The 25908-nt window shown below is 39.5% G+C and overlaps 1 protein-coding gene across 7 annotated transcripts in view; it reads right to left on the bottom strand.

Annotated features, from left to right (window-relative positions):
• Window positions 1-16564: 16564 nt before the first annotated feature.
• AK4 (adenylate kinase 4) overlaps window positions 16565-25908 on the bottom strand; it is a 73877-nt gene continuing 64533 nt past the window's right edge. For all 7 annotated transcript variants that reach the window (XM_045477697.1, XM_045477699.1, XM_045477700.1 and 4 more), the window contains 2 exons: window positions 24417-24535; window positions 16565-22384 (listed from right to left, as the gene is read on the bottom strand). In XM_045477697.1, the coding sequence (XP_045333653.1) occupies window positions 22270-22384; window positions 24417-24535 (234 nt within the window). In that variant the 3' untranslated portion in view covers window positions 16565-22269. The remainder of the gene's footprint in view (window positions 22385-24416; window positions 24536-25908) is intronic.

Raw genomic sequence — 25908 nt, 5'->3', positions numbered from 1 at the left:
TATAAAGAATCAGCAAAAGGGGCGCCTGGGTGGCGCAGTCGGTTAAGCGTCCGACTTCAGCCAGGTCACGATCTCGCGGTCTGTGAGTTCGAGCCCCGCGTCAGGCTCTGGGCTGATGGCTCAGAGCCTGGAGCCTGTTTCCGATTCTGTGTCTCCCTCTCTCTCTGCCCCTCCCCCGTTCATGCTCTGTCTCTCTCTGTCCCAAAAATAAATAAAAACGTGGAAAAAAAAAATTAAAAAAAAAAAAAAAAAAAAAGAATCAGCAAACAAGGAAGAAAAGGAGGAGTCTCTTTTGTACATGTCACTTGCTTCAAACCTCTAGTTTGTGGTTGTGTGGAGTCATTAACAGGATTCACAAATGTCAGGCTCTCTCCTTGCAGGCATATGGCAGGGTTGAAGCTTCCCACATTTCACAGCCCTCCCCACAGAAAGCCACTGTTAACTATTTAACAGAAACCTTTCCAGACCTTTCTTCTACATTTCCAAATATGAATAAATACAAGCAAAAAATATCACAAGAGGGGCACCTGGTGACTCAGTCAGTTGAACATCCAACTCTTGATTTTGGCTCAGGTCACGATCTCATGGTTCGTGGGTTCGAGCCCCACATGGGGCTTTGCGCTGGCAGTACAGAGCCTGCTTGGGATTCTTTCTCTCCTGTCTCTCTCTGCCTTTCCCCTGCTGGCTCTCTCTCTCTCTCTCTTCCTCAAAATAAACAAACAAATAATAACTTTTAAAAATTATCACAAGAAAACATTTAGAAATATTAACCAAATTCCTCCCTTGTCATAACTCTCCAATTCAAACACTTTGGCTTTTTTTGTGCTCATTGCCATGGTGACAGCAGGAAGACAAAAAACAAGTATATGGGTTATAAGGGTCTTCCCCTGGCTTTGCTTTTCAAAGGTTTTGAACCCTTGGAATGAGGATGAATCCCAGTATATGCAAAGCCTTTAGAAAAACATAATAAGTAAAGTAGAAGATTTGAGGACACAGGAATGGCCCACGTGTCACTCTCCCACCTTGAAGGTCATTCCCTGGTAAGTGGGGAATAGGGAGACTGAAAGAAAATGGTAAGACTATAGATTTTGGAGGGTCCTGAAATGAAGGGCTCGGTGACCTGTCTCTGAGGCAGCATCCTGAACAGCTGCCTGTAGACAGTTTCTCAGGTACTCCAGTGCCCTGACAGACAGCACATGCAACAAAACAAGCCCTGGGCCTGAAGAATGCTATCGTGCCCATGGGCAGGGTGGAGCAGACAACAGAACCTCTGGGGCTGACAGGACAGGTACACTCATGTGAACTGGATGAACAAGCATCAGACAGGGAGATGAATAGCTCACTAGATGCCTGCATTGACAGATGGGCTGACTGCTGTCCCTTTGGCTATATCGTTGGAAGTCAGATACAGACCTGCAGAAAAGGAACAAGACACTTCAGATTCACTGAGAGTGTAGCTACAAAGTCAATGTGGTGGGGATTCAAAACAGAAATTAGACTGAAGTATAGACGAATAAGAGAAGTTCTATGTCTTCTACACCTGAGTTACGGACTTACTATCCACCACATGGACATACAGTATTGTTTACATAAATAGCATCATAATCTACATATTGTTCCTATTTTTCATTAATAATATATCTGAAAATTTTTCTGATGCATAGCATTCCATAAAAGTGTAGATTATGATTTATTATTATTACTTAATCATATCCTTACTGTAAGATATGTAGGTCATTTCCAATTTTTGCTCCTTCAATAAAGATTTCAGTGGATATCATTTGTATATAACTTTATGCATATATGTATTCTAGAGGATAGATTCCTTGAAATGAAATAATAGGATCAAAGGAATGTGAATTTTTAATTTTAATATGTACTGGCAATTTACCCTGCAAAATGATTCTATCAATTTGTGTGTCATGTGACAGCATATGAGTTTGCTTTTACATCATAACCTCACAATCCTAAATATTAATATTTTTAATTTTGAGAGTTTGATAGCTAAAAATGGTTTACATTGTTCTCTTTGTTTTTAAGTCTCTACTTGAGGGCTTTATTTTTTTATATGAAATTTATTGTCAAATTGGTTTCCATACAACATCCAGTGCTCATCCCAACAGTGCCCTCCTCAATGCCCATCACCCACTTTCCCCTCCCTTCCACCCTGTCAACCCTCAGTTCATTCTCAGTTTTTTGTTTTGTTTTGTTTTGTTTTGTTTTGTTTTCAACGTTTATTTATTTTTTTTGGGACAGAGAGAGACAGAGCATGAACGGGGGAGGGGCAGAGAGAGAGGGAGACACAGAATCGGAAACAGGCTCCAGGCTCTGAGCCATCAGCCCAGAGCCCGACGCGGGGCTGGAACTCACAGACCGCGAGATCGTGACCTGGCTGAAGTCAGACGCTTAACCGACTGCGCCACCCAGGCACCCCTCATTCTCAGTTTTTAAGAGTCTCTTAAGGTTTGACTCCCTCCCTTACTTTTTTTTTCCTTCCCCTCCCCCACAGTCTTCTGTTAAGTTTCTCAGGATCCACATAAGAGTGAAAACATATGGTATCTGTCTTTCTCTGTATGACTTATTTGACTTAGCATAATACCCTCCAGTTCCATCCACGTTGCTACAAAAGGCCATATTTCATTCCTTTTCATTGCCAAGTAGTATTCCATTGTATATATAAACCACAACTTCTGTATCCATTCTGGACAGCAACATGCAGAAGAATGAAACTAGACCACTTTCTTACACCATTCACAAAAGTAAACTCAAAATGGATAAGGACCTGAACGTGAGATGGGAAACCATCAAAACCCTAGAGGAGAAAGCAGGAAAAAACCTCTCTGACCTCAGCCACAGCAATTTGTTACTCGACACATCTCCAAAGGCAAGGGAATTAAAAGCAAAAACGAACTATTGGGACCTCATGAAGATAAAAAGCTTCTGCACTGCAAAGGAAACAATCAACAAAAGTAAAAGGCAACTGATGGAATGGGAAAAGATATTTGCAAATGACATGTCAGACAAAGGTCTAGTATCCAAAATCTATAAAGAACCCACCAAACTCCACACCCGAAAAACAAATAATCCAGTGAAGAAATGGGCAGAACACATGAATAAGCACTTCTCTACAGAAGACATCCAGATGGCCAACAGGCACATGAAAAGATGCTTTACTTGAGAGGTTTAAATGACTTTCGTGTTTATTTACCATTTATGTTTCTTTTGTGTATTATCTGTTCATATCTTTCACTCACTGTTCTATTGGCTTTCGCTACTGATTTGTAGGAGCTCTTTATGGATATCATTATGGATATCAATATAAATACTGTGAGATTTTCCTCCACATTAGTCACTTTTCTTTTAATTCTTTAGAGTATTTTCCTGTACATGAAATTTAACTCTTTATTGTAGTCAGGGCTCTTGATCTTTTATTTTATAAATGTCTTAATTATGAATGGCTTTACACTTCAGTATTACAAAACTAAATCTTTTATATTTTAATACCATTATAGATTTAAATGGTTAAGTCAACTTAAAGCACACTTTTCAAAATTTCCAATGGACGCTGTTTACCAAGTTTTTTCCTCATATCAGGCCCTGTGGCAGGCTGGCCCCCACCCTGCTTCAGTACTCGCTCAGAATGTGCAGTGTGATAAGGCAAAAGCAGAAGTAGTACAAAGTGGTACAGGAATATTCATAGGAGGACTTTAGAGAAGCCTGCATGGATAAGGTGATGTGAGCTGGACCATGAAAGATAAAGAAAGGTTTGACAGAGAAGAGAAGAAGAAACCTTTCAGGAAAATGGAATAGCATATACAAAGACACAGAAGCCCCACAGAGCAAGGCATGTTGGAAGAATGATGTGGCCACATCTTAGTTTGAAATAACTTAAGTATCAGGCTCATGGGAATGTGGCAAAAGATGCAGTGGGAAAGTTAGACCAGATTACAAAGGGTCTCAAAAAATGTGCACGACTTTATGAAGTTCTGAGTCATCATTAAGCCTGGGATTCAATTAATAAGCACAGATAATCTGAGAGTGGGGAAATGAGTGAATATATAAAGGAAATAGGATTCGCCAAGAGTTGGTAAGTGTTGAAGATGGATGGTGGTTACATGGAATGCATTGAACTGTTCTCTCTCTCTACCAATACCAATGTTTGGAAATTTTCATATTACAAATTTGAAACAAAAAAATTGTCATCTTATACAAGGTCATTCTTTGGTGCAAAATAATACTGGAAGGGTTTTGTTGTTATTGTTAACAGCACTGTTGAGTTGTTTTTTTTTTTTTTAAGGCTATAAGGGCATCTGGCTGGCTCAGTCGGTCAAGTGTCCGACTGCAGATCAGGTCATGATCTTGCAGTCCATGAGTTCCAGCCCCGCATGGGGCTCTGTGCTAACAGCTCAGAACCTGGAGCCTGCTTCGGATTCTGTGTCTCCCTCTCTCTCTGCCCCTCTCACACTCTGTCTCTCTCTCTCAAAAATAAATAAACATTAAAAAAAATTTTTTAAGGCTATAGGTTAGTAAACTGTGATCGCATTTATGATAAGTAGGGAGATACAGGAAATTGGGTATGAAGATATTAGCAGAGTACACCCTCTAGGTGAAAGAATTAAGGGCATAATTTTGTATTTTTCTGTACTGTGTGAATGTTATATAGCAATTTGTATTGTTCATAAATTGGAAGAACAGATTTTCACTTGGCAAAAGTGATAAAGATCCAATCATAGAATAGATATGTCCACATGTGAAGGTACTAAAAACAGTATTTAGGAAAATAATATGTTAATATATGGAAATTCTTTCCCTATAATGTCAATAAGAAAAAAGGATATAAATTCATAATAATTATTATTATAACTATATGTGAGGAAAATGTATACACAGATGAAAAGAAATTGGAATACCAAACTGTCAACAATGGCTATACTTGGGCAATGGGACTATTATTAATTTACACCCCACCCCATTTTTCTTTACTAAACACATATCATTTCTGTAATTTTTAAAATGTAAGAACAAAGACAAAAATGAAACTTCACATCACTCTTTGAACTTTGTGACTCCAGAAAAAAAAATACAACAAAGGAATAAGTGGTAGAGCATAAAAAAGAAGAACATTTCAGGATAATTTTAAAATATGAAATTTTCTTCCTTTTTCTAGTTTTGGCCAACTGGCACATCCCATCTTCTTAGGACTTTGAGAAGTACAGACTTCTAACAGACAAAAGTAATCAGCCAAACTAGAGTTCTAATAGATCTAAAAAGTTATTAGATAATGTTAATATATTGCAGTATAATCCTGAATAATACTCTCATTTTTCTCAGATATAACACTTAAATATAATAATTGAATTTTTAAAGCTTTCCTTAAATGAAGATGTTCAATAATAGAAAACACACCTTCTTTTCAAGTATTCATGAAAAGAAAATGTTCATATAATTCATATAAAGAAAAAATGTTACATTTCAGAATTTGTGATACATCAGTATAATAATTGCACAAAAATTTATAGCCTTAAATTCATGTAAAAATGATACAATTAATATAAATGAATTAAATTCTCAACTCAAAGGGCTAGAAAAAGCCAAGCTTACCCAAAAGAAAGTACAAAGAAAGAAATAAGATAAAAACAGAAATCAATGGAATATAATATAGTCATGTAATTATAACTCCTTAGGAAAAAATCAATGGAAGAGACATACACAACTTTTGAAGCAGAAGAAATTTAAAATTTAAAATTCCTATTTAATGGAGAAACACAAGAGGCATTCCTTCTAAGATCAGGAACAAGGTAAGGATGTCATTGTCTCCACTACTATTTAACTGCATTGGAAATATTTGCCAGTTCAATCAGGCAAGAGAAGACAATTAGAATTAAGAAGTGGAGGGGTTCCTGGGTGGCTCAGTTGGTTAAGCATCTGACTTTGGCTCAGGTCATGATCTCACAGTTCCTGAGTTCGAGCTTGGCATCTGACTCTCTGCTGTCAGTGCAGAGCCTACTTCTGATCCTCTGTCTCCCGCTCTCTCTGCCCCTCTCCTACTCTGTTTCTCTCTCTCTCAAAAATAACAAACATTAAAAAAAGAAGTGGAAAATGAGTAAAACTATACAGATATCATATGCATAAGGCCAAGATAATCAATGTTTGTGGGCTCAAGCCCCACATTGGGATCTCTGCTGTCAGCATGGAGCCCACTTTGGATCCTCTGTCACCACTCTCTCCTTGCTCCTCCCCATGCAAGCTCTCTCTCAAAAATAAATATTTTTTAAAAATGCTTAAGAAAAAAGAAAATACTGTATGAATGAACTTTTAACTTAAATAAATATATATATTTCTTAACTCTGTCGAATGTCACCACAATAACCATGAGCATACCTGGTGCCAAGATCTTAGTGGTTTTGCAAAAGAGTGAAACGGGACAACTTTCTAACACCATATACAAAAACAAACTCAAAATGGATTAAAGAGTTAAAACTCCTAGAGGAAAACACAGGCAGTAATTTCTTTTCATCAGACATAGAAACATTTTTCTAGATAGGTCTCCTGAGGCAAGGGAAACAAAAGCAAAATCAAATTTATTTGGGACTACACCAAAATAAAAATCTTCTGAAAAGTAAAGTAAACCATCAAGAAAACAAAAAGACAACCTATTGAATGGGAGAAGATATTTTCAAATGATATATCTAATAAGGGGTTAATATCCAAAATATATAAAAAATTTATACAATTTAACACCAGAAGAACCCCAAAAAATCCAATTAAAAAATAGGCAGAGGTCCTGAATAAACATTTTCCCCAAGAAAACATAGAAGTGGCCAATAGACACATGAAAAGGTGCTCAACATAACTAATCATTAGGGAAATGCAAATCAAAACCACAATGAGGTATTACCTCACACATGTCAGAATGGCTAAAATCAAAAACATAAGAAATAACGAGTGTTGGAGAGGATGTGGAGAAAAGGAGCCCTCATGCACTATAAGTAAGCAAATTGGTATAACCACTGTGGAAATAGTTTGGAGGTTCCTCAAAAAAAAAAAAAAAAAGGAATTGCCATATAATCCAGTAATTCCACTACTGGATATTTACATAAAGAAAACAAACATTAATTTGAAAAGATATATGCACCCCTATGTTTATTGCAGCATTATTTACAATAGCAAGATATGGAAGCAACCCAAGTGCCCATGATAGGTGAATGATAAAGAAGAGTGGTACACACACACACACACACACACACACACACACACAGGAATATTACTCAGCCATAAAAAAAGAATGAGATCTTCCCATTTGTAACAAAGTGGATGGACCTAAAGGGTATAATGCTAATGAAATAAGTCAGATAGAGAAAGATACCATATGATTTCACTCATATGTGGAACTAAAGAAACAAAACAAATGAACAAAGAGAAAAAAAAACCAAGAACAAAAAAACCAGACTCTTAAATACAGAGAAAGACTGGTGGTTGCCAGGCAAAAGGTGGCTGGTGGCATGGGTGAGATAGATAAAGGGAATTAAGAGTACACTTAATTATGATGAGCACTGAGTAATGTATAGAACTATTGAATCATTATATTGTACACCTAAACTAATATAACATTTTATGTTAATTACACTGCAATATAAAAAATAACAAAAAGTAAAAAACAGAAAAAAAAATATATACAGTAAAACCTTGATTTGCAAGGATAGTTCATTCTGGAAACATGCTGGTTAATCCAAAGCACTTGCATATCAAAGTGAATTTCCCCATAAGAAATAATGGAAACTCAGATGATTTGTTCTACAACCCAAAAATATTCATATAAAAATGATGACAGGGGCGCCTGGGTGTCTTAGTCAGTTGAGTTTAGTCAGACTTCAGCTCAGATCCTGATCTCACAGTTTGTGAGTTCGAGCCCCACATCGGGCTCTGTGCTGACAGCTCAGAGCCTGGAGCCTGCTTTGGATTCTGTGTCTCCCTCTCTCTGCCCCTCCCCCACTCATGTTCTGAACATCAAAAACATTTTTTAAATGATTATAATACTGTAATATAATACAAAATAATAAAGAAAATACAAAATATATGAAAAATAAACAAATCAACCTGCACTTACCTTTGAAAACCTTTGTGACTGGTTTGAGAGAGACAAGAGAGAGGAGGATTATTGTGTAAGACGACTTTCACTATCACTAATGGAATCACTGCTATCTATTGGCTCAACGGAATCTTTTTCTGCAAGGGGGCCATTATATATGCTCATACGGATGTTGACTACAGTACATTATTAATAAACTCTTGTCATATATTGTATTTAATGTAACTGGCAATAAGGCAGCAGACCTGACCTAGAATGAAGCAAAGCATTCCTAAGCTTACTCTTGTATGGAAAAGCAAAGGACTGTCCATAGATGCTTTGAAGTGACAAAAAATACACTAGTGCCAGTTGTGGGCACCTTACAATATTCTGAAAAATCACTGATTTCTGCCAAACACGGAGACCAAGCATCTGAGCATCACCCACAATCCTGCCATTGGCTCAGTTGTGATCATGTGATATTCAGTGTCATGTAGTACTTGTATTGCAAGACATCACTCATTTATCAAGTTAAAGTTTATTAGAAATGTTTGTTTGTCGTGTGGAAAATTTGCAGAACAAGTTACTTACAATCCAGGGTTTTATTGTATTCTTAATTCTGTCTAATGTCACTACAATAACAACGAACACAGCTGGCACCAAGATCTTAGTGGTTTCTAAATATCATACCCCACTAAAAGAAACTAGAGCTCTGTGGAGAAATGGCTAATATCAGGTCTTAGAAGGGAAATGCAAGATATCTCTGAGATCTTATGCCAAAAATCAAGTAAGTGTTCAAACATGGATGGAGCTATATCAAAAAGAAATAACATCTTGAAAAGGATCCTACTTGCCAAGGTTGGGACAATTTGAACATGAAAGATAATAATTATTAGAGCTAAAAAAGAATTTCAGCAGTGTGTCAGAATACAAAATAAATATACAAAAATCAATTATATATCTATACACTAACAATGAACAATCTGAAAATATTAAGAAAACAATTTCATTTACAGTTGCATCAAAAGAACAAAATAGTTAGGCATAAAAAATTTTAAAGTATGTAAGACTTATACAGTAAAAATCATAAAATATCACTGAAGGAAATTGAAGAATTAATAGAAAGACATCGCATGTTCATGGATTGGAAAACTATATTGTTAAAATGGCAATATTCCCCAAATGTATCTACAGACTAAACACAATCCCTATCAAAATCTCACCTGTCTTTTTTGCAGAAATTGGCAAGGACAAGCTGATTGTAAAATACATATGGAAATGCAAAGAACCCAGAAGAGCCAAACATTCTTGAAAGAGAACAAAGTTGGAGAACTCATGTTTTCTATTTCAAAATGTACAACAAAGCTACAGTAATCAAGACTGTGTGTATTGGCATAAGGACAGACATACAGATCAATGGGATAGAATTAAGAGTCCAGAAATAAAATCATATATCTATGGTCAGTGGATTTTCAACCAAGTTATGAAGACAACTCCATGGAGAAAAAGTAGTAATTCCAGCAAGTGGTGTTTGGATATCTGCACATCATGAAAAAAGTTGTTAGACCTCCTGCCTCAAACCATATGCAAAATTAATTCAAATTAAATCAAAGACCTAAATGTAAGAACTATGAAATTCTTATAAGACAGCATAGATGTAAAATCTTTGTGACTATGGATTGTTTCTTAAATATGACACCAAAAACACAAAAAAAGAAAAAGTATGTAAATTGGACTTCATCAAAATTAAAAGCTTTGGTGTTTCAAAGTACACTATCACAAAAGTGATAAACAACCCATACATATATGGGAGAAAATATTGCAAATGTTACATCTGAAAAGTCTAGTATGAGTATATATAAAGAACTCTTAAAACACAACAATAAGAGACAACCCAGTTTTTAAATGGACAAATACTTTTTTAGTGTCTATTTATTTTAAGAGAGAGAGAGCATGCGAGAACCAGTAGGGGAGGGTGGGGGGTGGGGTGGAGAGAGAGAAAGAGAGAGAGAGAGAGAGAGAGAGAGAGAGAATCCCAAGCAGGCTCCACACTGTCAGTGCAGAGCCCAATGCAGGGCTTGATCCCATGACCATGAGATCATGACCTGAGCTGAAATCAAGAAGCAGTCCCTTAACCAACTGAGCCACCCAGGCACCCCTGGGCTAAATATTTAAATAAATATTTCTCCAAAAGAGATATACAAATGGCCAATAACAAAATATGAAAAGATGCTAGACATCACTAGGAAAATATAAATCAAAACCACAATGGGATAACACTTCACATCCACAAGGATGGCTATAATCAAAAAAACACAATAACAAGTGTTGAGGGGCACCTGGGTGGCTCAGTCAGTTAAGTGTTCAACTCTTGACTTCAGCTTAGATCATGATCTCATAGTCGTGGGATCAAGCCCCACGTCGGGCTCTGTGCCGAGAGTGGAGCGTGCTTAAGATTCTCTCTCCTTCTCCCACTGCCTCTCCCCAGCTCATGTGCACTTGCTCTCTCTCTCTCTCTCTCTCTCTCTCTCTCTGTCTCTCTCTCTCTCAAAAAGCGAGTGAGAAGAATGTGCAAAAAAATGAAATATTCATTGCTGGTGGGAATGTAAAATAGTGCAACCACTTTAGAAAATAATTTGGCTGTTCCTCAAAAAGCTAAACATAGGTTTACCATGTGACCCCAGTAAGTTTACTCTTAAATAGATACTCAAGAGCATTAAGTACATATGTGTACACAAAAACTTGTACACAAATGTTTATAGCATCATTCATGATAGCCAAAATGTGGGAAAACCCAAAGTGTTACCAGTTGATGAATTTAAAAAATGTGGTATATCCACACAATAGAGTATTATTCAGCCATAAAAAGGGATGAATTATTGATCCATGCTACATGGATGCACCTTGAAAACATTACACTAAGTGAAAAAGCCAATCACAAAAGGCCACTAATATGACTCCATTTATATGAAACTGTCCAGAATTGGCAAATCCATGGATAGAAAGTATATTAGGGGTTGCCAGAGGCTGGGGAGAGGAATTAAGAGAGCAATAAATAGGCAATACTTTTTTAAACTTAAGACATTTTCCCCAACTTAATATTTAGAAAAGTATCTATCTACAGAAAAGTTAAAAGAATACTATCCTTGGTACCCTTTACTCAGAGTCAGCAACTATAAACATTTTTTGCCACATTTGTTTGATAACTGAAAGTCAGCTTGGCTGTACATAAAATCCTTAGTACACTTTCTTTCCTTGACAATGTTGCCCCATTGTGGTTTTAATTTGTGTTTGAATCACTTAGTCTTTTTGCCTGGGAGCCCAGATATGTTTTCCTAGGTATGGTAGAATATGTCTTAAAATTGACTTCTAAGTTCCCACAGTTCCACAGTGTACCATTTTAATATGTAGATTCAGGATTTCTTTCATTTATTTATCTTTTGATATGTTTTTATTAGACTATAGCTTTAAACATTGGTTTTGACTTATTGTTGTTTTTCTTTCTTAGAAAATTCAATTATAGGTGTGTTAGATCTTCTTTGTCTTCTATAGCTATTATTTTTTTTCTGAGGTTTTTACTTTTTCTTAGCTTAATTCTCTTGGAAAATTTCATTTCATGCTTTATTGAATCTTTTCTTCTTCGTGCACCTTGCAGTTTGGTCCTAATTTGGAAGACCATTGTCTTTTTCTTCACTCCTTTTTCTGTAGTCAGGCAATTCTTGTTTCACAAATTTTTTGTTCTGTGCCCACTTTTCTTCTGCATTTGTGAATTTCTGATTTGTGGGGTTTTTTTTTCAAATCTGTTATTGATTGTCTAACTGTATTTGACTCATATTGGAGAGCTGTGATACAGTTTCTTCTTGCCTCAGGGTTGGGGCTTGAGTATTTTCATCAGCTGAAGAATTTTGATTCTAATTAATTTCCTTTTCAAAATAACTTTGTGTGGACGTTGGCTGCCTTTTCCTCTTCATTTTTAAGACTTCTGGATTTTTCTGAATCAGGTGTATTTACAGATGGAGTTGAAAGATCTGAGTGACTTACTAGTTTCTTAGTTCAAGAGTACCCTCTTCAGTTGGTACAGTGAAACGCAATTTCCTTAATGAAAAGCATCTCTTATTTGGGGTGTGCAGGGGTGTTAGGGAGAGTTTAGTATGTCAGATTTCATGAAGATCTTATTTCTGTAGAACCCTGAATTTCCACAAACTTCTTTATTCTTCCCTCTTAATCACCAGATCTCTTAAGAGATAGCTACTCCTTTCAAGTTCCTTTGTTGTCTCCCAGAAGCTGTGCTCTCTCAATACTTTCCCCAAATAATTCCTACCTCTCCACTTCCACACAGGTCCATAGCTGGTGCTGATTTCAGATATCTATTTTCCCACTCAAATGAAAAGGGGGTTTGCAGTCTTCTATTTCCTGCTATGTGCAGTAGATATAATTGTGTTGTGTGGTGAGTTAACTGCGATTTTATTTGCCGTCCTTGGTCTATGTGGTTTTTGAAAGATGTGCAGAAAGATTAAGGTTTAGACATCTGCCATCTATGTTCAAAGAGTCCTAGCTATCTAACCTCAGTTGATAAATGCCAACATTTGTAAATTTTTAGGTGAGGCTTTCATGTGAGCATTAGACAATTAGGCTGGGTTTTTTGTTTGTTTGTTTTGTTTCAAATGAAGAAACGCAACGGAGGGTCTTATACAGATAAAGTACAGAAGATGGTTCATTCAAGTCTCTAAGCAATTTTAGCCTGCACCCCTTCTCTCTGACCCTGTCACACTGATACATTGTTTCCATATTGCAGTGGGTGCATATGATATGTCCAGGGCAGTTATGTCTGGTGGCCAACATGTCCATAGTAGTCCGATACGGTCAGTGCACCCAGGATGGTTGATGCATATGACATAGTGGATCTAGAGTGGTCAGTGTATGTGGGCCATTACTGTGACAAGAGTGGCTGATCTGTTCCGACTGATCTAGATATGTAGCATTCATTTTGGTATCACTGATTTTTCCTTGTCAGGAAACCTTATTCTTTTCTCAAGGTACATGACTCTAAACGGGGGAATGCAAAGTGTCAGCTCCTGGTGTAATATGAGATCTAATCTTCCATGGGAGGGAAGAGACTTATCAAAGGGACTGGCCACAGGATTCTGGCTAGGAGAAAAGCTGGCCACTAGAGAGACTCTACACTGCTCAAGTCTAGTTACCTCCAAGCAGAGGTGTACCCTGACTCCTGGAATTCCTGCCCAAAGCCACAGGTCCCTTGATTGCACAGCGCTTAACTGTGGTCCCTTTGGGCAAGGAGAGTCAGAATGAGTAAGAACAACTGAGTAATCATAAGTGAGCACTTGGAGTGAAGACTTCATTCTACCACTTACTGGGTGAGTGATCTTGAATAACTTAATTTCTCTGAACCTCAGGTTCATTACTTCTAGCTGTACATAAGGTTTGGCTTATTGCCTGGCACCACAGAGCAAACCCTCAATAAATTTTAGCTACCTCCTATTACATATGCATATATACACATAGATATAATTGTTTCACACACGTGCGTTATATATACATATATATATATATATATATATACATACACACACATATTTAAAACACACATACACAGTTTAAGGAGGTTTCCTTAAGTATGGGTATGGTTTTCATTTAATTATTGGATGCTTACATATTCACTGGCTGAAAAGGATTAAGGGAAAAAATCACACTCAGTTGAACTCTAGGGTAAAAACTCAAGTGATTTATTTGAATAGGTGGTATCCTCTGACAAACCACAATTCTTTTTTTTTTTTTTAATTTTTTTTTTCAACGTTTATTTATTTTTTTGGGACAGAGAGAGACAGAGCATGAACGGGGGAGGGGCAGAGAGAGAGAGGGAGACACAGAATCGGAAACAGGCTCCAGGCTCCGAGCCATCAGCCCAGAGCCCGACGCGGGGCTCGAACTCACGGACTGCGAGATCGTGACCTGGCTGAAGTCGGGCGCTTAACCGACTGCGCCACCCAGGCGCCCCTGACAAACCACAATTCTATACAGCTACACAACTTTTTTTTTGTTCCTCAAAGTTAGACAGTCCTCACCTTCATACTCGTTTGCCTTCACATATCCTACCTTCTTACTTCATAGACATCTATCGAGCCACTATGACCCTCATTCCTAACATCCGGTGTGTCTCTGTCTAAACCATTAGTCCCAGATTGGCTTAATATAGTTTAGCCTGTGCAATGTATTTGTTGTTGTGGTTGTTTTAATTAAATTGAATGACCGGGTAGCATTGCCAGCATCCCCAGGAACAACAATTGGCTGGAGCTGAGCAATGACTCTCCCTTGAGAAAAAGCAGTGCACTGCTGTCTCCACAGCTTGTCACTTTCTACGGCCTTATACTCACCCCCCGTTTCATTGTTGTTTCCAATCTCTCCCTGGAGACATTTTTTTTTTTTTTTAAGTTTATTTAGAGAGTGCATGTGCACATACGTAAATGAGTGGAAGAAGGGCAGAGAGAATCTCAAAGTGGCTCTGCACTGCCAGCGTGGAGCCTGGCACGGGGCTTGAACATGTGAACCATGAGATCATGACCTGAGCGGAATGCTTAAGGGCTGAGCCAATCAGGCACCCCTCCCCTGGAGACATTTAACCCTTCTTTACTCGTTATTTTTTTTTTTTTAACGTTTATTTATTTTTGAGACAGAGAGACAGAGCATGAATGGGGGAGGGTCAGAGAGAGAGGGAGACACAGAATCCGAAACAGGCTCCAGGCTCTGAGCTGTCAGCACAGAGCCCAACGCGGGGCTCGAACTCATGGACCGCGAGATCATGACCTGAGCCGAAGTTGGACGCTCACCTGACTGAGCCACCCAGGCACCCCATACTCGTTATAATCCAACCATCCCTTTCTGTTAAACTCAGTCACACCTTACTTCACATCTGTAGTACAATTTTATCATGTAAATCTCATGAGTCACTTTCTGGCATAGACTCTGTACTGTCTACTACAAACAAAGTTAAGACCAGGTCAGTTCAACTTCCCCAAACAACTCAATCTTACCTTTATCTCCCCAGTCCTGCTCCATACCTGTCTGACCTCCACCTGGCCTATGTGCTCATACTTCTGCCCACATACCATTCCCTCTGCTTGGGTTCCCTCTTTCCTCCATCACTCAGCTCAAATATTAGTTCTTCCTTGGTCTAGTTGGCTGGCTGAAAAAGTTACTACATCTGTATATTCTCAATTATAATCCAGTGAATAATCCCAACAGTTATGTATAATTATCTAAATATATTTCCATCTCCTCCAGGAGACTAAGGAAGTCAAGGGCAAAAACTGGGTCTTATTCATCTTTGCATCCCCAGAGCCTAATAGTGCTTGATAAGAGAATCAAAGTTATAACTAGATGACATGATATACTAGTCTTGGGCCCATTTTCTATCAGTCAGCTTGAACTAAATTATGCTGTTGTACCAAATCCACCCAAATCCCAGGGGATGAGAAAAACAAAGGTTTATTTCTCATGCACAGTACTAATCCATCATGGACTAATCTTGCTCCATGTCCATTTTAGGATCCCAGTTGAAAGAAGAGCCCTAGGAGACTGACAGTCTCATTGGAGAAGGAAAGAGATTGGTGACCATGCTCTGGCTCCTGAGGTTTCCGCTCAGAAGTGGCACACTTCATTTTTGCTCGTATTTCATTGGCTAAAGCAAGTCAGTATGCCCAAACATAAAGCCAATGGGGCAGAAAAGTAAAATTCTCCTAAAGAGTGAATGGCTTTAACTTTGATACAATCTACCACATAGCCACCATATCCGGTTCACCTTCTAGGGGCATGGAGGCCTGTGGGACATTTCCTCAGGCTTCTAGGTCAGTGAGCTTTGGAACCCAGCTAAGGGGAAGCCCCTGCAGGAGACAGGAGAATGTGAGGTTGGGAGAAGCCAGGGCATCCCCCATCTCCCCCCCCCCCCCCCCCCCCCCCCCCAGTTGCAGGAAGGCTTCTGCAGAGGCTGGCTGTATTTCCTCCATGACTCTAGCATCCAGCAGCCAGGTCTCCTGAGTTTCCTGCTTCTGCTGAGTTGGCCCTTGACACTATGATCTTAGACTCACATCCTCTGATCCAGTCTCCTAATCTGCAAGGTAGGGGGAGAATCTACTCACATCATCCAGTTGTTTCAAGAACAAAACTAAAGAACGTTTATGAAAATATGCAAAGAATGAAGGGCTAGATAAAAAAAAGTGCTTGAATGTATACAAAGTGAGGCAACATGGTGTTGCAGAAAAGGAGACTGGGGATCATAATGCTTACGTTCATGATCTTGCTCTGCCACCAACTGTCACCTCATCCAGGCAACACTGTGTTCACTATTTTCCTCATCTGCAAATTGGAGGTAACAATGTTGATAATGAAGCGGTCACAGAATAGCATAAATGTGAAGAGCTGTGAAGATGTATACTCTCAAGTGTAAAAAGCAATACAAATGTTAAATTAATTCACTAGTTATAAGCAGGAAAAAAAACTTTATTTCTATCAAATTAAAAAGTACGAATCAATCTTCAAGCAAGATAATCAAAATAGTCAATAACAATTAACAGTTAGGAGAGCATGTACAGATTAGACTACAGGTTTAGATACTCTGAATTAAGCACATACACCCAAATCAAGAGGGCTGACAACTTTCACTGAAGCACTGACTCATCGTAAACACACAACTTCTGGGAAACTGGAGCTGACTTTTCACAGGACAGTAAACCGAAGTGACAAGTTGTCATTGGCTTAAGAGAACAGATTTGAGCTTGAGAGGGGTCACAGTGAAACGCCATTGTAATGCAACAATTTCCCCAGAGATCTGTTCATCTCAAAAACAGGAATATATAAAAATCAGTAGTACAAATTCTCATAAAACTAGAAAAACCCTCTAAGCCCTAATACCTTGGAGCTTACATAAAGACTGAGTTTTTTTTTTCTTCCCTTTACCCTTCTCTAAATTAAATACAAAACAGTTTGTTTTTATTTAGCACATTTCTGACTTCACAGCCAAAGCTTTAAAATGAAGAAAGGTTTTATGAAATGGAATTAGACACACACCAACCCCAGGGAGAATCACAAGGTGCACTTGGTGTAACCTGCAAAAGTTATAGATAGGAAATCTTTATTTCCAGGAAGACACATGCTGTTTCCTGGAATAGCGTAATTATTACCCGGAAGGAATGCACATCCATGCCATCCAAGGGCTCTTGTCCCCTTGGAAATGTTTCACCATCTCTCCCTCCCTCTCCCTACACACATACACACACACACACACACACACACATGCTCACTGATCAAATTGGGGGAATTTCCCTGAAGCATACAGAATAATGGCATTTATTTTGGCAAGAATTGTGCAATTTGTTAAAAGAAAGATAAGGTATGGCATTTATGAACAACTGTAATTATAGTATATCTCAACAGATGCAGGAAGTATATTTTTCTTCATAGTTGAAATACGGCTTCATGGGTTTCCCAACATCTGGCTCTTGCACACTCTTCATCTAGAAACCAGACTGGATCAGTTATATGTGGAAAGGGATGATAACTTATGACTAGACCACACTCCCGTATTAAAAAAAAAAAAAAAAAAAAAACAAAAAAAAACGAAACAACAAAAAAAAAACAGGCTGCATTGCTAGGTTCTCCTTTTGAGACACCAAATAGACCAGGGAGTTACTAAAAATGCAGGGGAATTAGAAAGCAATTCATACTAAGAACACAACTTGGCCTTATGAATTGCCTCTCTGGCAAAATTAAATGCAGCAAAAAAAGATACTGTGTTTTAAATGAAAGGTAATAAGTGAAATTCATCAGGTAGATATGAATGTCTCCCGAGATCCTGTAACTCAGCAGAGTGCAGATGAGATATATGCTCTCTGTGTATACAGTGTGCAACTACCACCAAGACCCACTGAGTGCCCACTTCTTGCCTCAGCACCAGAGTGCCAAAAGCAAAGATTCCAGGTACAATCAAATAACACTGCTTTACCTATTAATTAGAATGGGGAACTCAAAGGAGGAAAAGGTACAAAAAAAGGCCCTTTTGGATTTCTTGATTAATCCCTATAGATACATGAAAATACAAACTTAAGTGAACAGAATGATTGCAGTTTTTACACAGAGGCAAGATAACTAAAACATCTATTACGTTAGGGTAACTACTGCAGATTTAATTAGACAATGCACATAATGCACTTAGCATTAAGTACCGATAAACAGGAACTACTAGGAATGCCTATGCCTTAACATATTTGCAATTTGTGGTCTTTATGACCTAAGCAGGACCCCCAGCAGGCTGGTAAGCTGTTTAAACTGCTAAACAGCTAAAGTCAAGTACTGAAATCAGTTTAGTGAACTAAATTTTCTAACAGTCCTATTTATGGTTTTGCACAGGCACCCATCTATCTAAAACCATCCTGTCTCAACAACATTTTTAAGTGGTAGGTGGGCAAAGCCACAGCAGTAACTCTTTCCAAGAATCCCCCTTATCCATTGGCTGTTATTACCTTTTTCCTTCCCTACCAAAGGGAGGGGCACACTCTGGGTAAAGCTGGAGCTCATCTGAGCTTGGCTGCTGGAGGGTGGTGGGGAGTGACCCTGGGCAGGGCGGATAACACAGGAAGCCAATCTCCCCTGGTTTCCGCCAGAATTGTGCATGACAAGCAGTGCCACATCAGATGGCAGGCAAAGGTGTGAATGTAGCATTCAGGATCATGTTAATATGCAATGTGACATAGGCAAGATGGTATGCTGGGGGCTCCATCACCTGCCAGCACTTCAGGAAGGATGTTTATCATCAGGGCCTTATTTGGGGGTGGGAGTGAGGGAGTGATTTCTCCTGGTATCAGGGAAGAAAAGTGAGTAGCATCTAACTCCCAGAAGCCCAGATCTATAGGGAGCACTAGAGTTGAAGGCGGCTGAAGTGTTAAGGTCTCTTAGGGGTACAATACCATGGATACCAAAAGCATAGGTAGGTGAGGAACATGAAGGAACCTGACCCCTCCACAGATTAGCCTGGACCCAAGCCTATTTCAACAGCCTTTCATTTTATAAGTGAGAAGTTAGGAAAGAAGATCAAAGGCTCAGATCTTCCTCTAGCAGCTCCCTTTGCTTAAGCAAAGCGGGGAGGGGGAGAACAGTCCCATATAGAGCTGAATGTCACTTCTGCTACTTTTGATGAGGCCACTTGGAAATACGAGCAAAATCAAGCAGGCTCAGCACCCTAGGTTGGTTGGGACAGGACACAGATAGTTAACATCCAGGAGCAAACTCAGGCTGCAGAATCAGGAAAACCTGGGTGTGAGTCCTGGCTGGACGGTCTGTTGGCAGCAAGAGCCTGGGCAAGATGTTTCACATCTCTGACCCTTGTCTTCCTTGTTCATAAACATGGCCTCATGCCTATCTCAAAGGATGCTTGAAAGATTAAATGAGTGTTTGCTAAGGTCCTAGCACTTTACCTATCGCCCAAAGGCCTTCAGTTAATGATACTTATTTTATGTCTGCCTTAGTGTTAAAGGATATTAAACACAGCAATGTCTCCAAGTTCTAAGTAAGTGGGAAGCCTGTTCAGACAATGAAAAGCAAAATTAATTCACAACTGGCTAAATCACAGAATATGTGGACCGGTAGGAATCTTATAGACACCCAAATTACTCTCTTTGCAGAACTGTGAAGGAACCGTATCTGTGGCAGTAGAAGAAAAACCAAGAAAAGATGTCCCTTTAGCTTTTATCAAAATATTTTCAAGAGAATTTTAATTTTTTACAAAATTACTGGAGAAAATGCTAGAGAGCTTGTTGAAGAAAATCTGAAATAGACTTTTTAGGCCACTGAACATGAAATAAGTATCATCTTTCAAAGACGCATGGAAAAGGTGTTTGTCTTTTTTACCGATCTCACCAAGCACAGGGCCCTCACCAAGCACAGAAACAGCAAATGCTGTTGAGACACTGAGAGGCTCCCACACTGACTATAACTATAACTATCTATTCTGCTGGAGGAGAGGAGGGAAGGATTGAGAACTAGAGTATGGCATCAGGGACCAGCCATTTCCCATAACTCTCTCAAAAACTCCAAAGGGAGTCTGTTAAACACAAAGAGAAATAAAGGAAGAGTCATGTAGATTTTTCTACTTCCAAAAGGACACACACTTTCCTCTCTTGAATTACCCATAAAACAACCTTAACTCTCTACTTTTCCTAGTTTTTAGAAACTGTCTCCATGGCAGTACTAGTCTAAATTGTGCAACTTTCTTCATATCAGGTTTGTTTTCTCCGTACCTGGTTCCCCAGGAAACCTGAGCTTTACCTGCAGGTCTGATTTTCACCCTGTCCCCACCAACCGGCATTCAAACATGGCTCTTCTAAAGCACTAGAAGTCCATATCATGCACTGATGTTTCACAGACCTGAACTGGGCATCTCCATTGCATACACCCAAAAAGTAACATGGTGATTCAGAGAATGAGGAGGAAACCAGTCTATGTTTCCACTAAGGTAGTCAAAGAACATTCTCACGAAGGTATAGAGGAGAGGAACTGTCAAGAGCGGGGCAGTATTTGTAAGGAAGATGCAATCATTACCATACAGAACACATCTGCCAGGGAATTGACTGGAGATTCTCCAGGACATCTTCAGAAAATAAACAATGCATTGCAACACCAGAGGCGTGCTGAAATAGGCTCCTCGCCCCCCCTTCTCTTCAGTATGAGGAGTTAGAAGTCACTCTCAGGAATAGCAAAGAACCCTCCTCAGGGACAATCACGATGCATGAAGAGGGGTATTTATTTTTAAGGCAACAGGAATAAATTTCATTGTCCTTCCCAGAGGAGAGCCAGAATTACATTAGGTGGCCACCAAGTCTGGAAACCAGGCAAATCTTTAATAAATGGTTTATTGATATTACATTACAAAGAATGACAAAATTGTATCATCTATATTTCTAGACTTAATGGCCACCCCACAGAAAGCATCTTTGGAATAGAAAGAAAAAAAATTAAGAATTTGTTTTCCCATAATCACAAAGCTGTCATACTCAGTCTGGGCACAGCTAGTGCAACATTTCCCTCAACCCACAGGCTCCATTCCCTTTACCAACTATTTATAATATGTTTGGGTCACTCACAGGAGAAAAACACTGTCAGCATCAATATTTAGCAGCATTTCAAAATACATTTTTTTTGTCTTGAATAAAAAGCTAAACTATTCTTTTAGTGCAGTAATTCCATATGGTCTTATTACTTCTATACACAAGATATGATTCTTTAACATGCATGTAGTATCTCCCATTTTTCTGAAGACTCCCAAAGACTTTGAGGATTTTATTTTTTCATGATAAAAGAAAAGAGCAGTGTCAACCCATGAGGGTCAGCCCAGCAGCGTAAGTAGACCCTCTGCAGAGCTCAGTTCCTGCTGCAAGAAGCATCTGGACACCCTCCCCTCACTCTCGGCTCTTAGAAAGGAATCTGAGAGAGATAAAAGCAGTAACTATCTATTACTTCATAGTCTAGGAAGGGAGAAAACAGATGTACCAAAATACAGTCTAATAAAAATACTAGAAGCCAAATCCTTTCATTCCAGGATGTCTGAAAAAGGAGAGACTCTACAGAGCATGGAGGCAGAAAAAGGTATCCCTCCGAACAGAAAAGCTAATTGTGGACAGTCACTCAAGGCCAGAGAAGTGACCACAGAGCAACTGGTTTCAATCGCACGGTCACCAGGAAGGGCACATACCAGAGAACTTGGGACAAGGCCGGGGCTACTGCCCTTGGCATTCTCAGGCCACCTGGTGCTATGGTTCAACAGCCTTTGGGGGGCAGGGAGAACCAGAGGCCAACACCATCACGTGTTAAAAGGCTACTATGGCAACAATGTGATGGTCAGAAATCAGCTAGAGTTTGGGTTATACACCCTTTGAAATCCAGCCTGTACTTGCTTTCTTGTGAAGGGCTTGAGACGTGCAGAGACATCCTAGACATGTGTGGGTGACCCTTCATCAGAAAGGCAGAGAAGAGCCTCTTCATTAACTCTTTCTCCTCATTTGTTTCCATTTCAGTTCACCATTTAGACTAGAAAAGACGCTGCAAGCTATCCCCGCTAGCTTCTAATTTGGACACGGCACCAATACTACACATACAACTGAATGAATGACATCTTCCTGGTTCTTCATTGGGCGGGCTCAGTATGCTTCTTTGGACTGAATAGGTGTGATCTTGTTTGAGAAAAGCGTGTAAACATAGGGCCAGATTTTGTTAGTCTCCGTCCCAGAAAATTGGTGAAGCACTCCTCGGCTCCTGAAAAATAAAATCCAACACATAAACACATTTTAGGTTCACTTTTTTTTTAAATGTTTATTTTTGAGACAGAGAGAGAGAGAAAGAGAGAAAGAATGCACAGGGGAGGGGCAGAGAGAGGGGAGACAGAGGACCCAAAGTAGGCTCTGCACTGACAACAGGAAGCCCAATGTGGGGCTCGAACTGACAAACTGTGAGATCATGACCTGAGCCGAAGTCAAAGTCAGATGCTTAACCAACTGAGCCCCCCAGGCGACCCTTAGATTTCTTTTTAACATGATATTAGGGCAGGTGAAGATCCTGGGTATAAAGCAAGCATGATCTCATGGTCTATCACACACACTGCTAAGTGCCAAAGCAGCCCCCGCAAATGTATCAACACCTGCACTTGGGGATACTTAAATAAGGCCACAGCTTTTACAACTCTGGCATGCCTAGCATGATGCCACCTCTTCTTCTCCTATTTAAAACATATCAAAGAGGGGCGCCTGGGTGGCTCAGTCAGTTGAGTGTCTGACTCTTGATTTTGACTCGGGTCACGATCCCAGGATCGTGGGACTGAGCCCCGTCGACAGGCTCCACACTGAACATGCAGCCTGCTTAACATTCTCTCTTTCTCTCTCTCCTGCCCCTCTCTGTGGCTCGCATGTTCTTAAAAAAACAAAAAAAGAGGGGCACCTGGGTGGCTCAGTCGGTTAAGCGTCCGACTTCAGCTCAGGTCATGATCTCACAGTCCGTGAGTTCGAGCCCCACGTCGGGCTCTGTGCTGACAGCTCAGAGCCTGGAGCCCGTTTCAGATTCTGTGTCTCCCTCTCTCTCTGCCTCTCCCCTGTTCATGCTCTGTCTCTCTCTGTCTCAAAAATAAATAAACGTTTAAAAAAATTAAAAAAAAAAGAAAAGAAAAAAAAAAAGAAAAACATATCCAAGAATAACATTATATGGACAATACCAAATTTGCCTCAGTACACACTTTCAAAAAACAGATCACTGGGGCACCGGGGTGGCTCAGTCATTTAAGCATCTGACTTCAGGTCAGGTCACGATCTCAAGGTTCGTGAGTTTGAGCCCCGTGTCCAGCTCTGTGCTGACAGCTCGGAGCCTGGAGCCTGCTTCGGATTCTGTGTCTCCCCCTCTCTCTACCCCTCCCCTCACTCTGTCTCTCTCTCCCTCAAAAATAAATAAACATTAAAAATTTTAAAACAAAACAAAACAGATCATTTACAAATTTTGGTACTATAAAACCCTTGTTACTTACAACAGATCACAAAACACAGGATAGATCATAGTAACATGATCAGGAACTTCTAATCTAAAGGCCTGCTAAATTATTTGGGAGCTGAAGGGTCAGAAATTGACTTATAGCGGAGGCTGTAGACAGCTGTCCTGAATGCAGTCTGCAAATGGGTTTTGTTTGGTTTGCACGCTGTTAAAAATGTTATCTGTTGCTAATAGTTTTAAAAATTGGGATTTACACACACACACACACACACACACCCCGCCCCCACATACACACAAAGCCAGATTTCTGCTTCTCCTGAGGAAACACAGCCATACCAGGTTTGACACTCATTTCCAATACCTGCCTGGCCCCCGGAACCATATGAATCTGCCATCCGTAGCTTATAGTTTTAGCTTTTTTTTTTCCTTTGGTTAAATTCCCTCCTAGACATAGCTAGTCAAGAGGTCCCTTCTAATCTTCCATCCAAATGACATATGTGGGAGTGTCAAAATATAAGCCATTATTTCAGCTCCTTAAAAAGAAAGATGAATATAATTCTACACGTAATTTTACAACCAGACAGAGAGGATCAGGTTTCGGTCCTTGTATTACAAGAATTTCAGCATAAAAGAACTGGACTATATCTCCCATGTACAACCCCCAACATTTCACCTGACCTGCAGGGAGGAACTGGGCCTTTAGGATTTATCTAGCTTAAAGAAACACTACCCTACCTCAGTCCAGTGTCCTTCCCACTGGGCACCATACTGTTTTAATTGGCCCTCCGCCATGAAAATGTTGAAGCACACTCACTTGTATAATTCAATGACTGGCTTTGCCACATCCTTGTACTGTCTTAGCCGGGCAGCAACTGCTTCAGGTTTATCATCCTCCTGCTGGACTAATGGTTCACCAGTAATGTCATCAATCCCCTACAAATACCAGAGAAACCGGTTAATATGGCCAATAGCTGGGCCATTCCATAGATGAAAAACTTTCCTATGCAAAACCCATGTATTCACCTTTGACCCCTCCCACATGATGAATTAGGCCTGATGACAATGGTAATAGTGAAAGTAGTTGAAAAAAAAGAAATAACACTCTTAACAGTATGTTAACCTTATCCATTGAGAGCTGACATGAAATTGTTATTAACTTCTCAGATCTTTCTGAACATGTTACACTGCTACTGATAAATGATATTTTCAATTTATAGTTTAGAACTCCATGCTGCCTCCCCCAACAATAAACGACCTTTAGACACTATCACTCTGGCCCTCTAAATATTCCTAAAACTGCCTTGCTTTCTAAAGTTTGAGCTGTTAATAAGGAAAATAAATCATCTCAAAGAACCAAGTGGTTTACTTAGGAGAACACTGATCTAGGAGAAGGTATCTCTCTCCTACCTCTGCTAGCTTTCAAATCCTTTTCTGAGATTAATCTTACTCAGGCTATTTTACTAGATCACATAATGACTTGCCTAAAGGTAGATTAAATAGGCATGAATCATATACCTATGATAAACAAGAACAAACATTCCGAAAACTGAAAAGCTGCAATTCTAAGAACCTGATTTTTGACATATTTTAACCTTCTCAGGAAACATATCTACTTAAAAATGGCAACGTGCACATAAGAAGATCTTGCCTCCTGTGTCCACGGCTATTACCCACCAGGGGAGATAGTCACATGAAATAAATGTGTCAAAAGGCAGGCTAGAGCAGAACCAAAAGGTTCAGGCAACTCAACTGGATAATCAGAAACCAGCTATAAATTTGAAACACACTAAAATTCCATCACAGCTCAGGGCCTTGGGTACATAATTTATGCTTATGATTTGTTGGTGAGCCCCATAATCATCACATGTGTATTCCATGGCTGTTACCCTGACACAACAGGAGAGATGGGGGTGGGGGAAAGCTGTACATCACCTCTACTTTCATCCCCTTTACTTATGGTTGAAAAGCTCAGAAGTCATTTCTAGGACCTCAGAGCACCAGTAAATACAACAACTACTTCTAGAATGAGCAGAATGATGCTGGGGTGACAGCATCCCTCCTTCCAGGACAGCCTGGCCACAGTGGCTGGTAGAGGTAGCCCAGACTAGCACTTCCACTGCTGACTTTGGGGGCAGCACTGTAATAACTGCAGGTGTTCTTTTAGTACACCCAGTCTTTGGAAAGCAACTTAATATTAAAGGTTCTCAAACTTTAAGAGAATCTTTGCTTCAGCAGGGCTAGGAGGAGCTAAAATGCGAAGCATCTGTGTTGGACTTCAGTGCGTATTCAGAACCCTCTCTTCCCCT

Source organism: Leopardus geoffroyi, chromosome C1 (assembly GCF_018350155.1).
Source record: "Leopardus geoffroyi isolate Oge1 chromosome C1, O.geoffroyi_Oge1_pat1.0, whole genome shotgun sequence".
NCBI lineage: Eukaryota > Metazoa > Chordata > Mammalia > Carnivora > Felidae > Leopardus > Leopardus geoffroyi.
The sequence above is the reverse complement of the archived record's forward strand: the minus strand, read 5'-3'. Positions and strand labels throughout refer to the sequence as shown.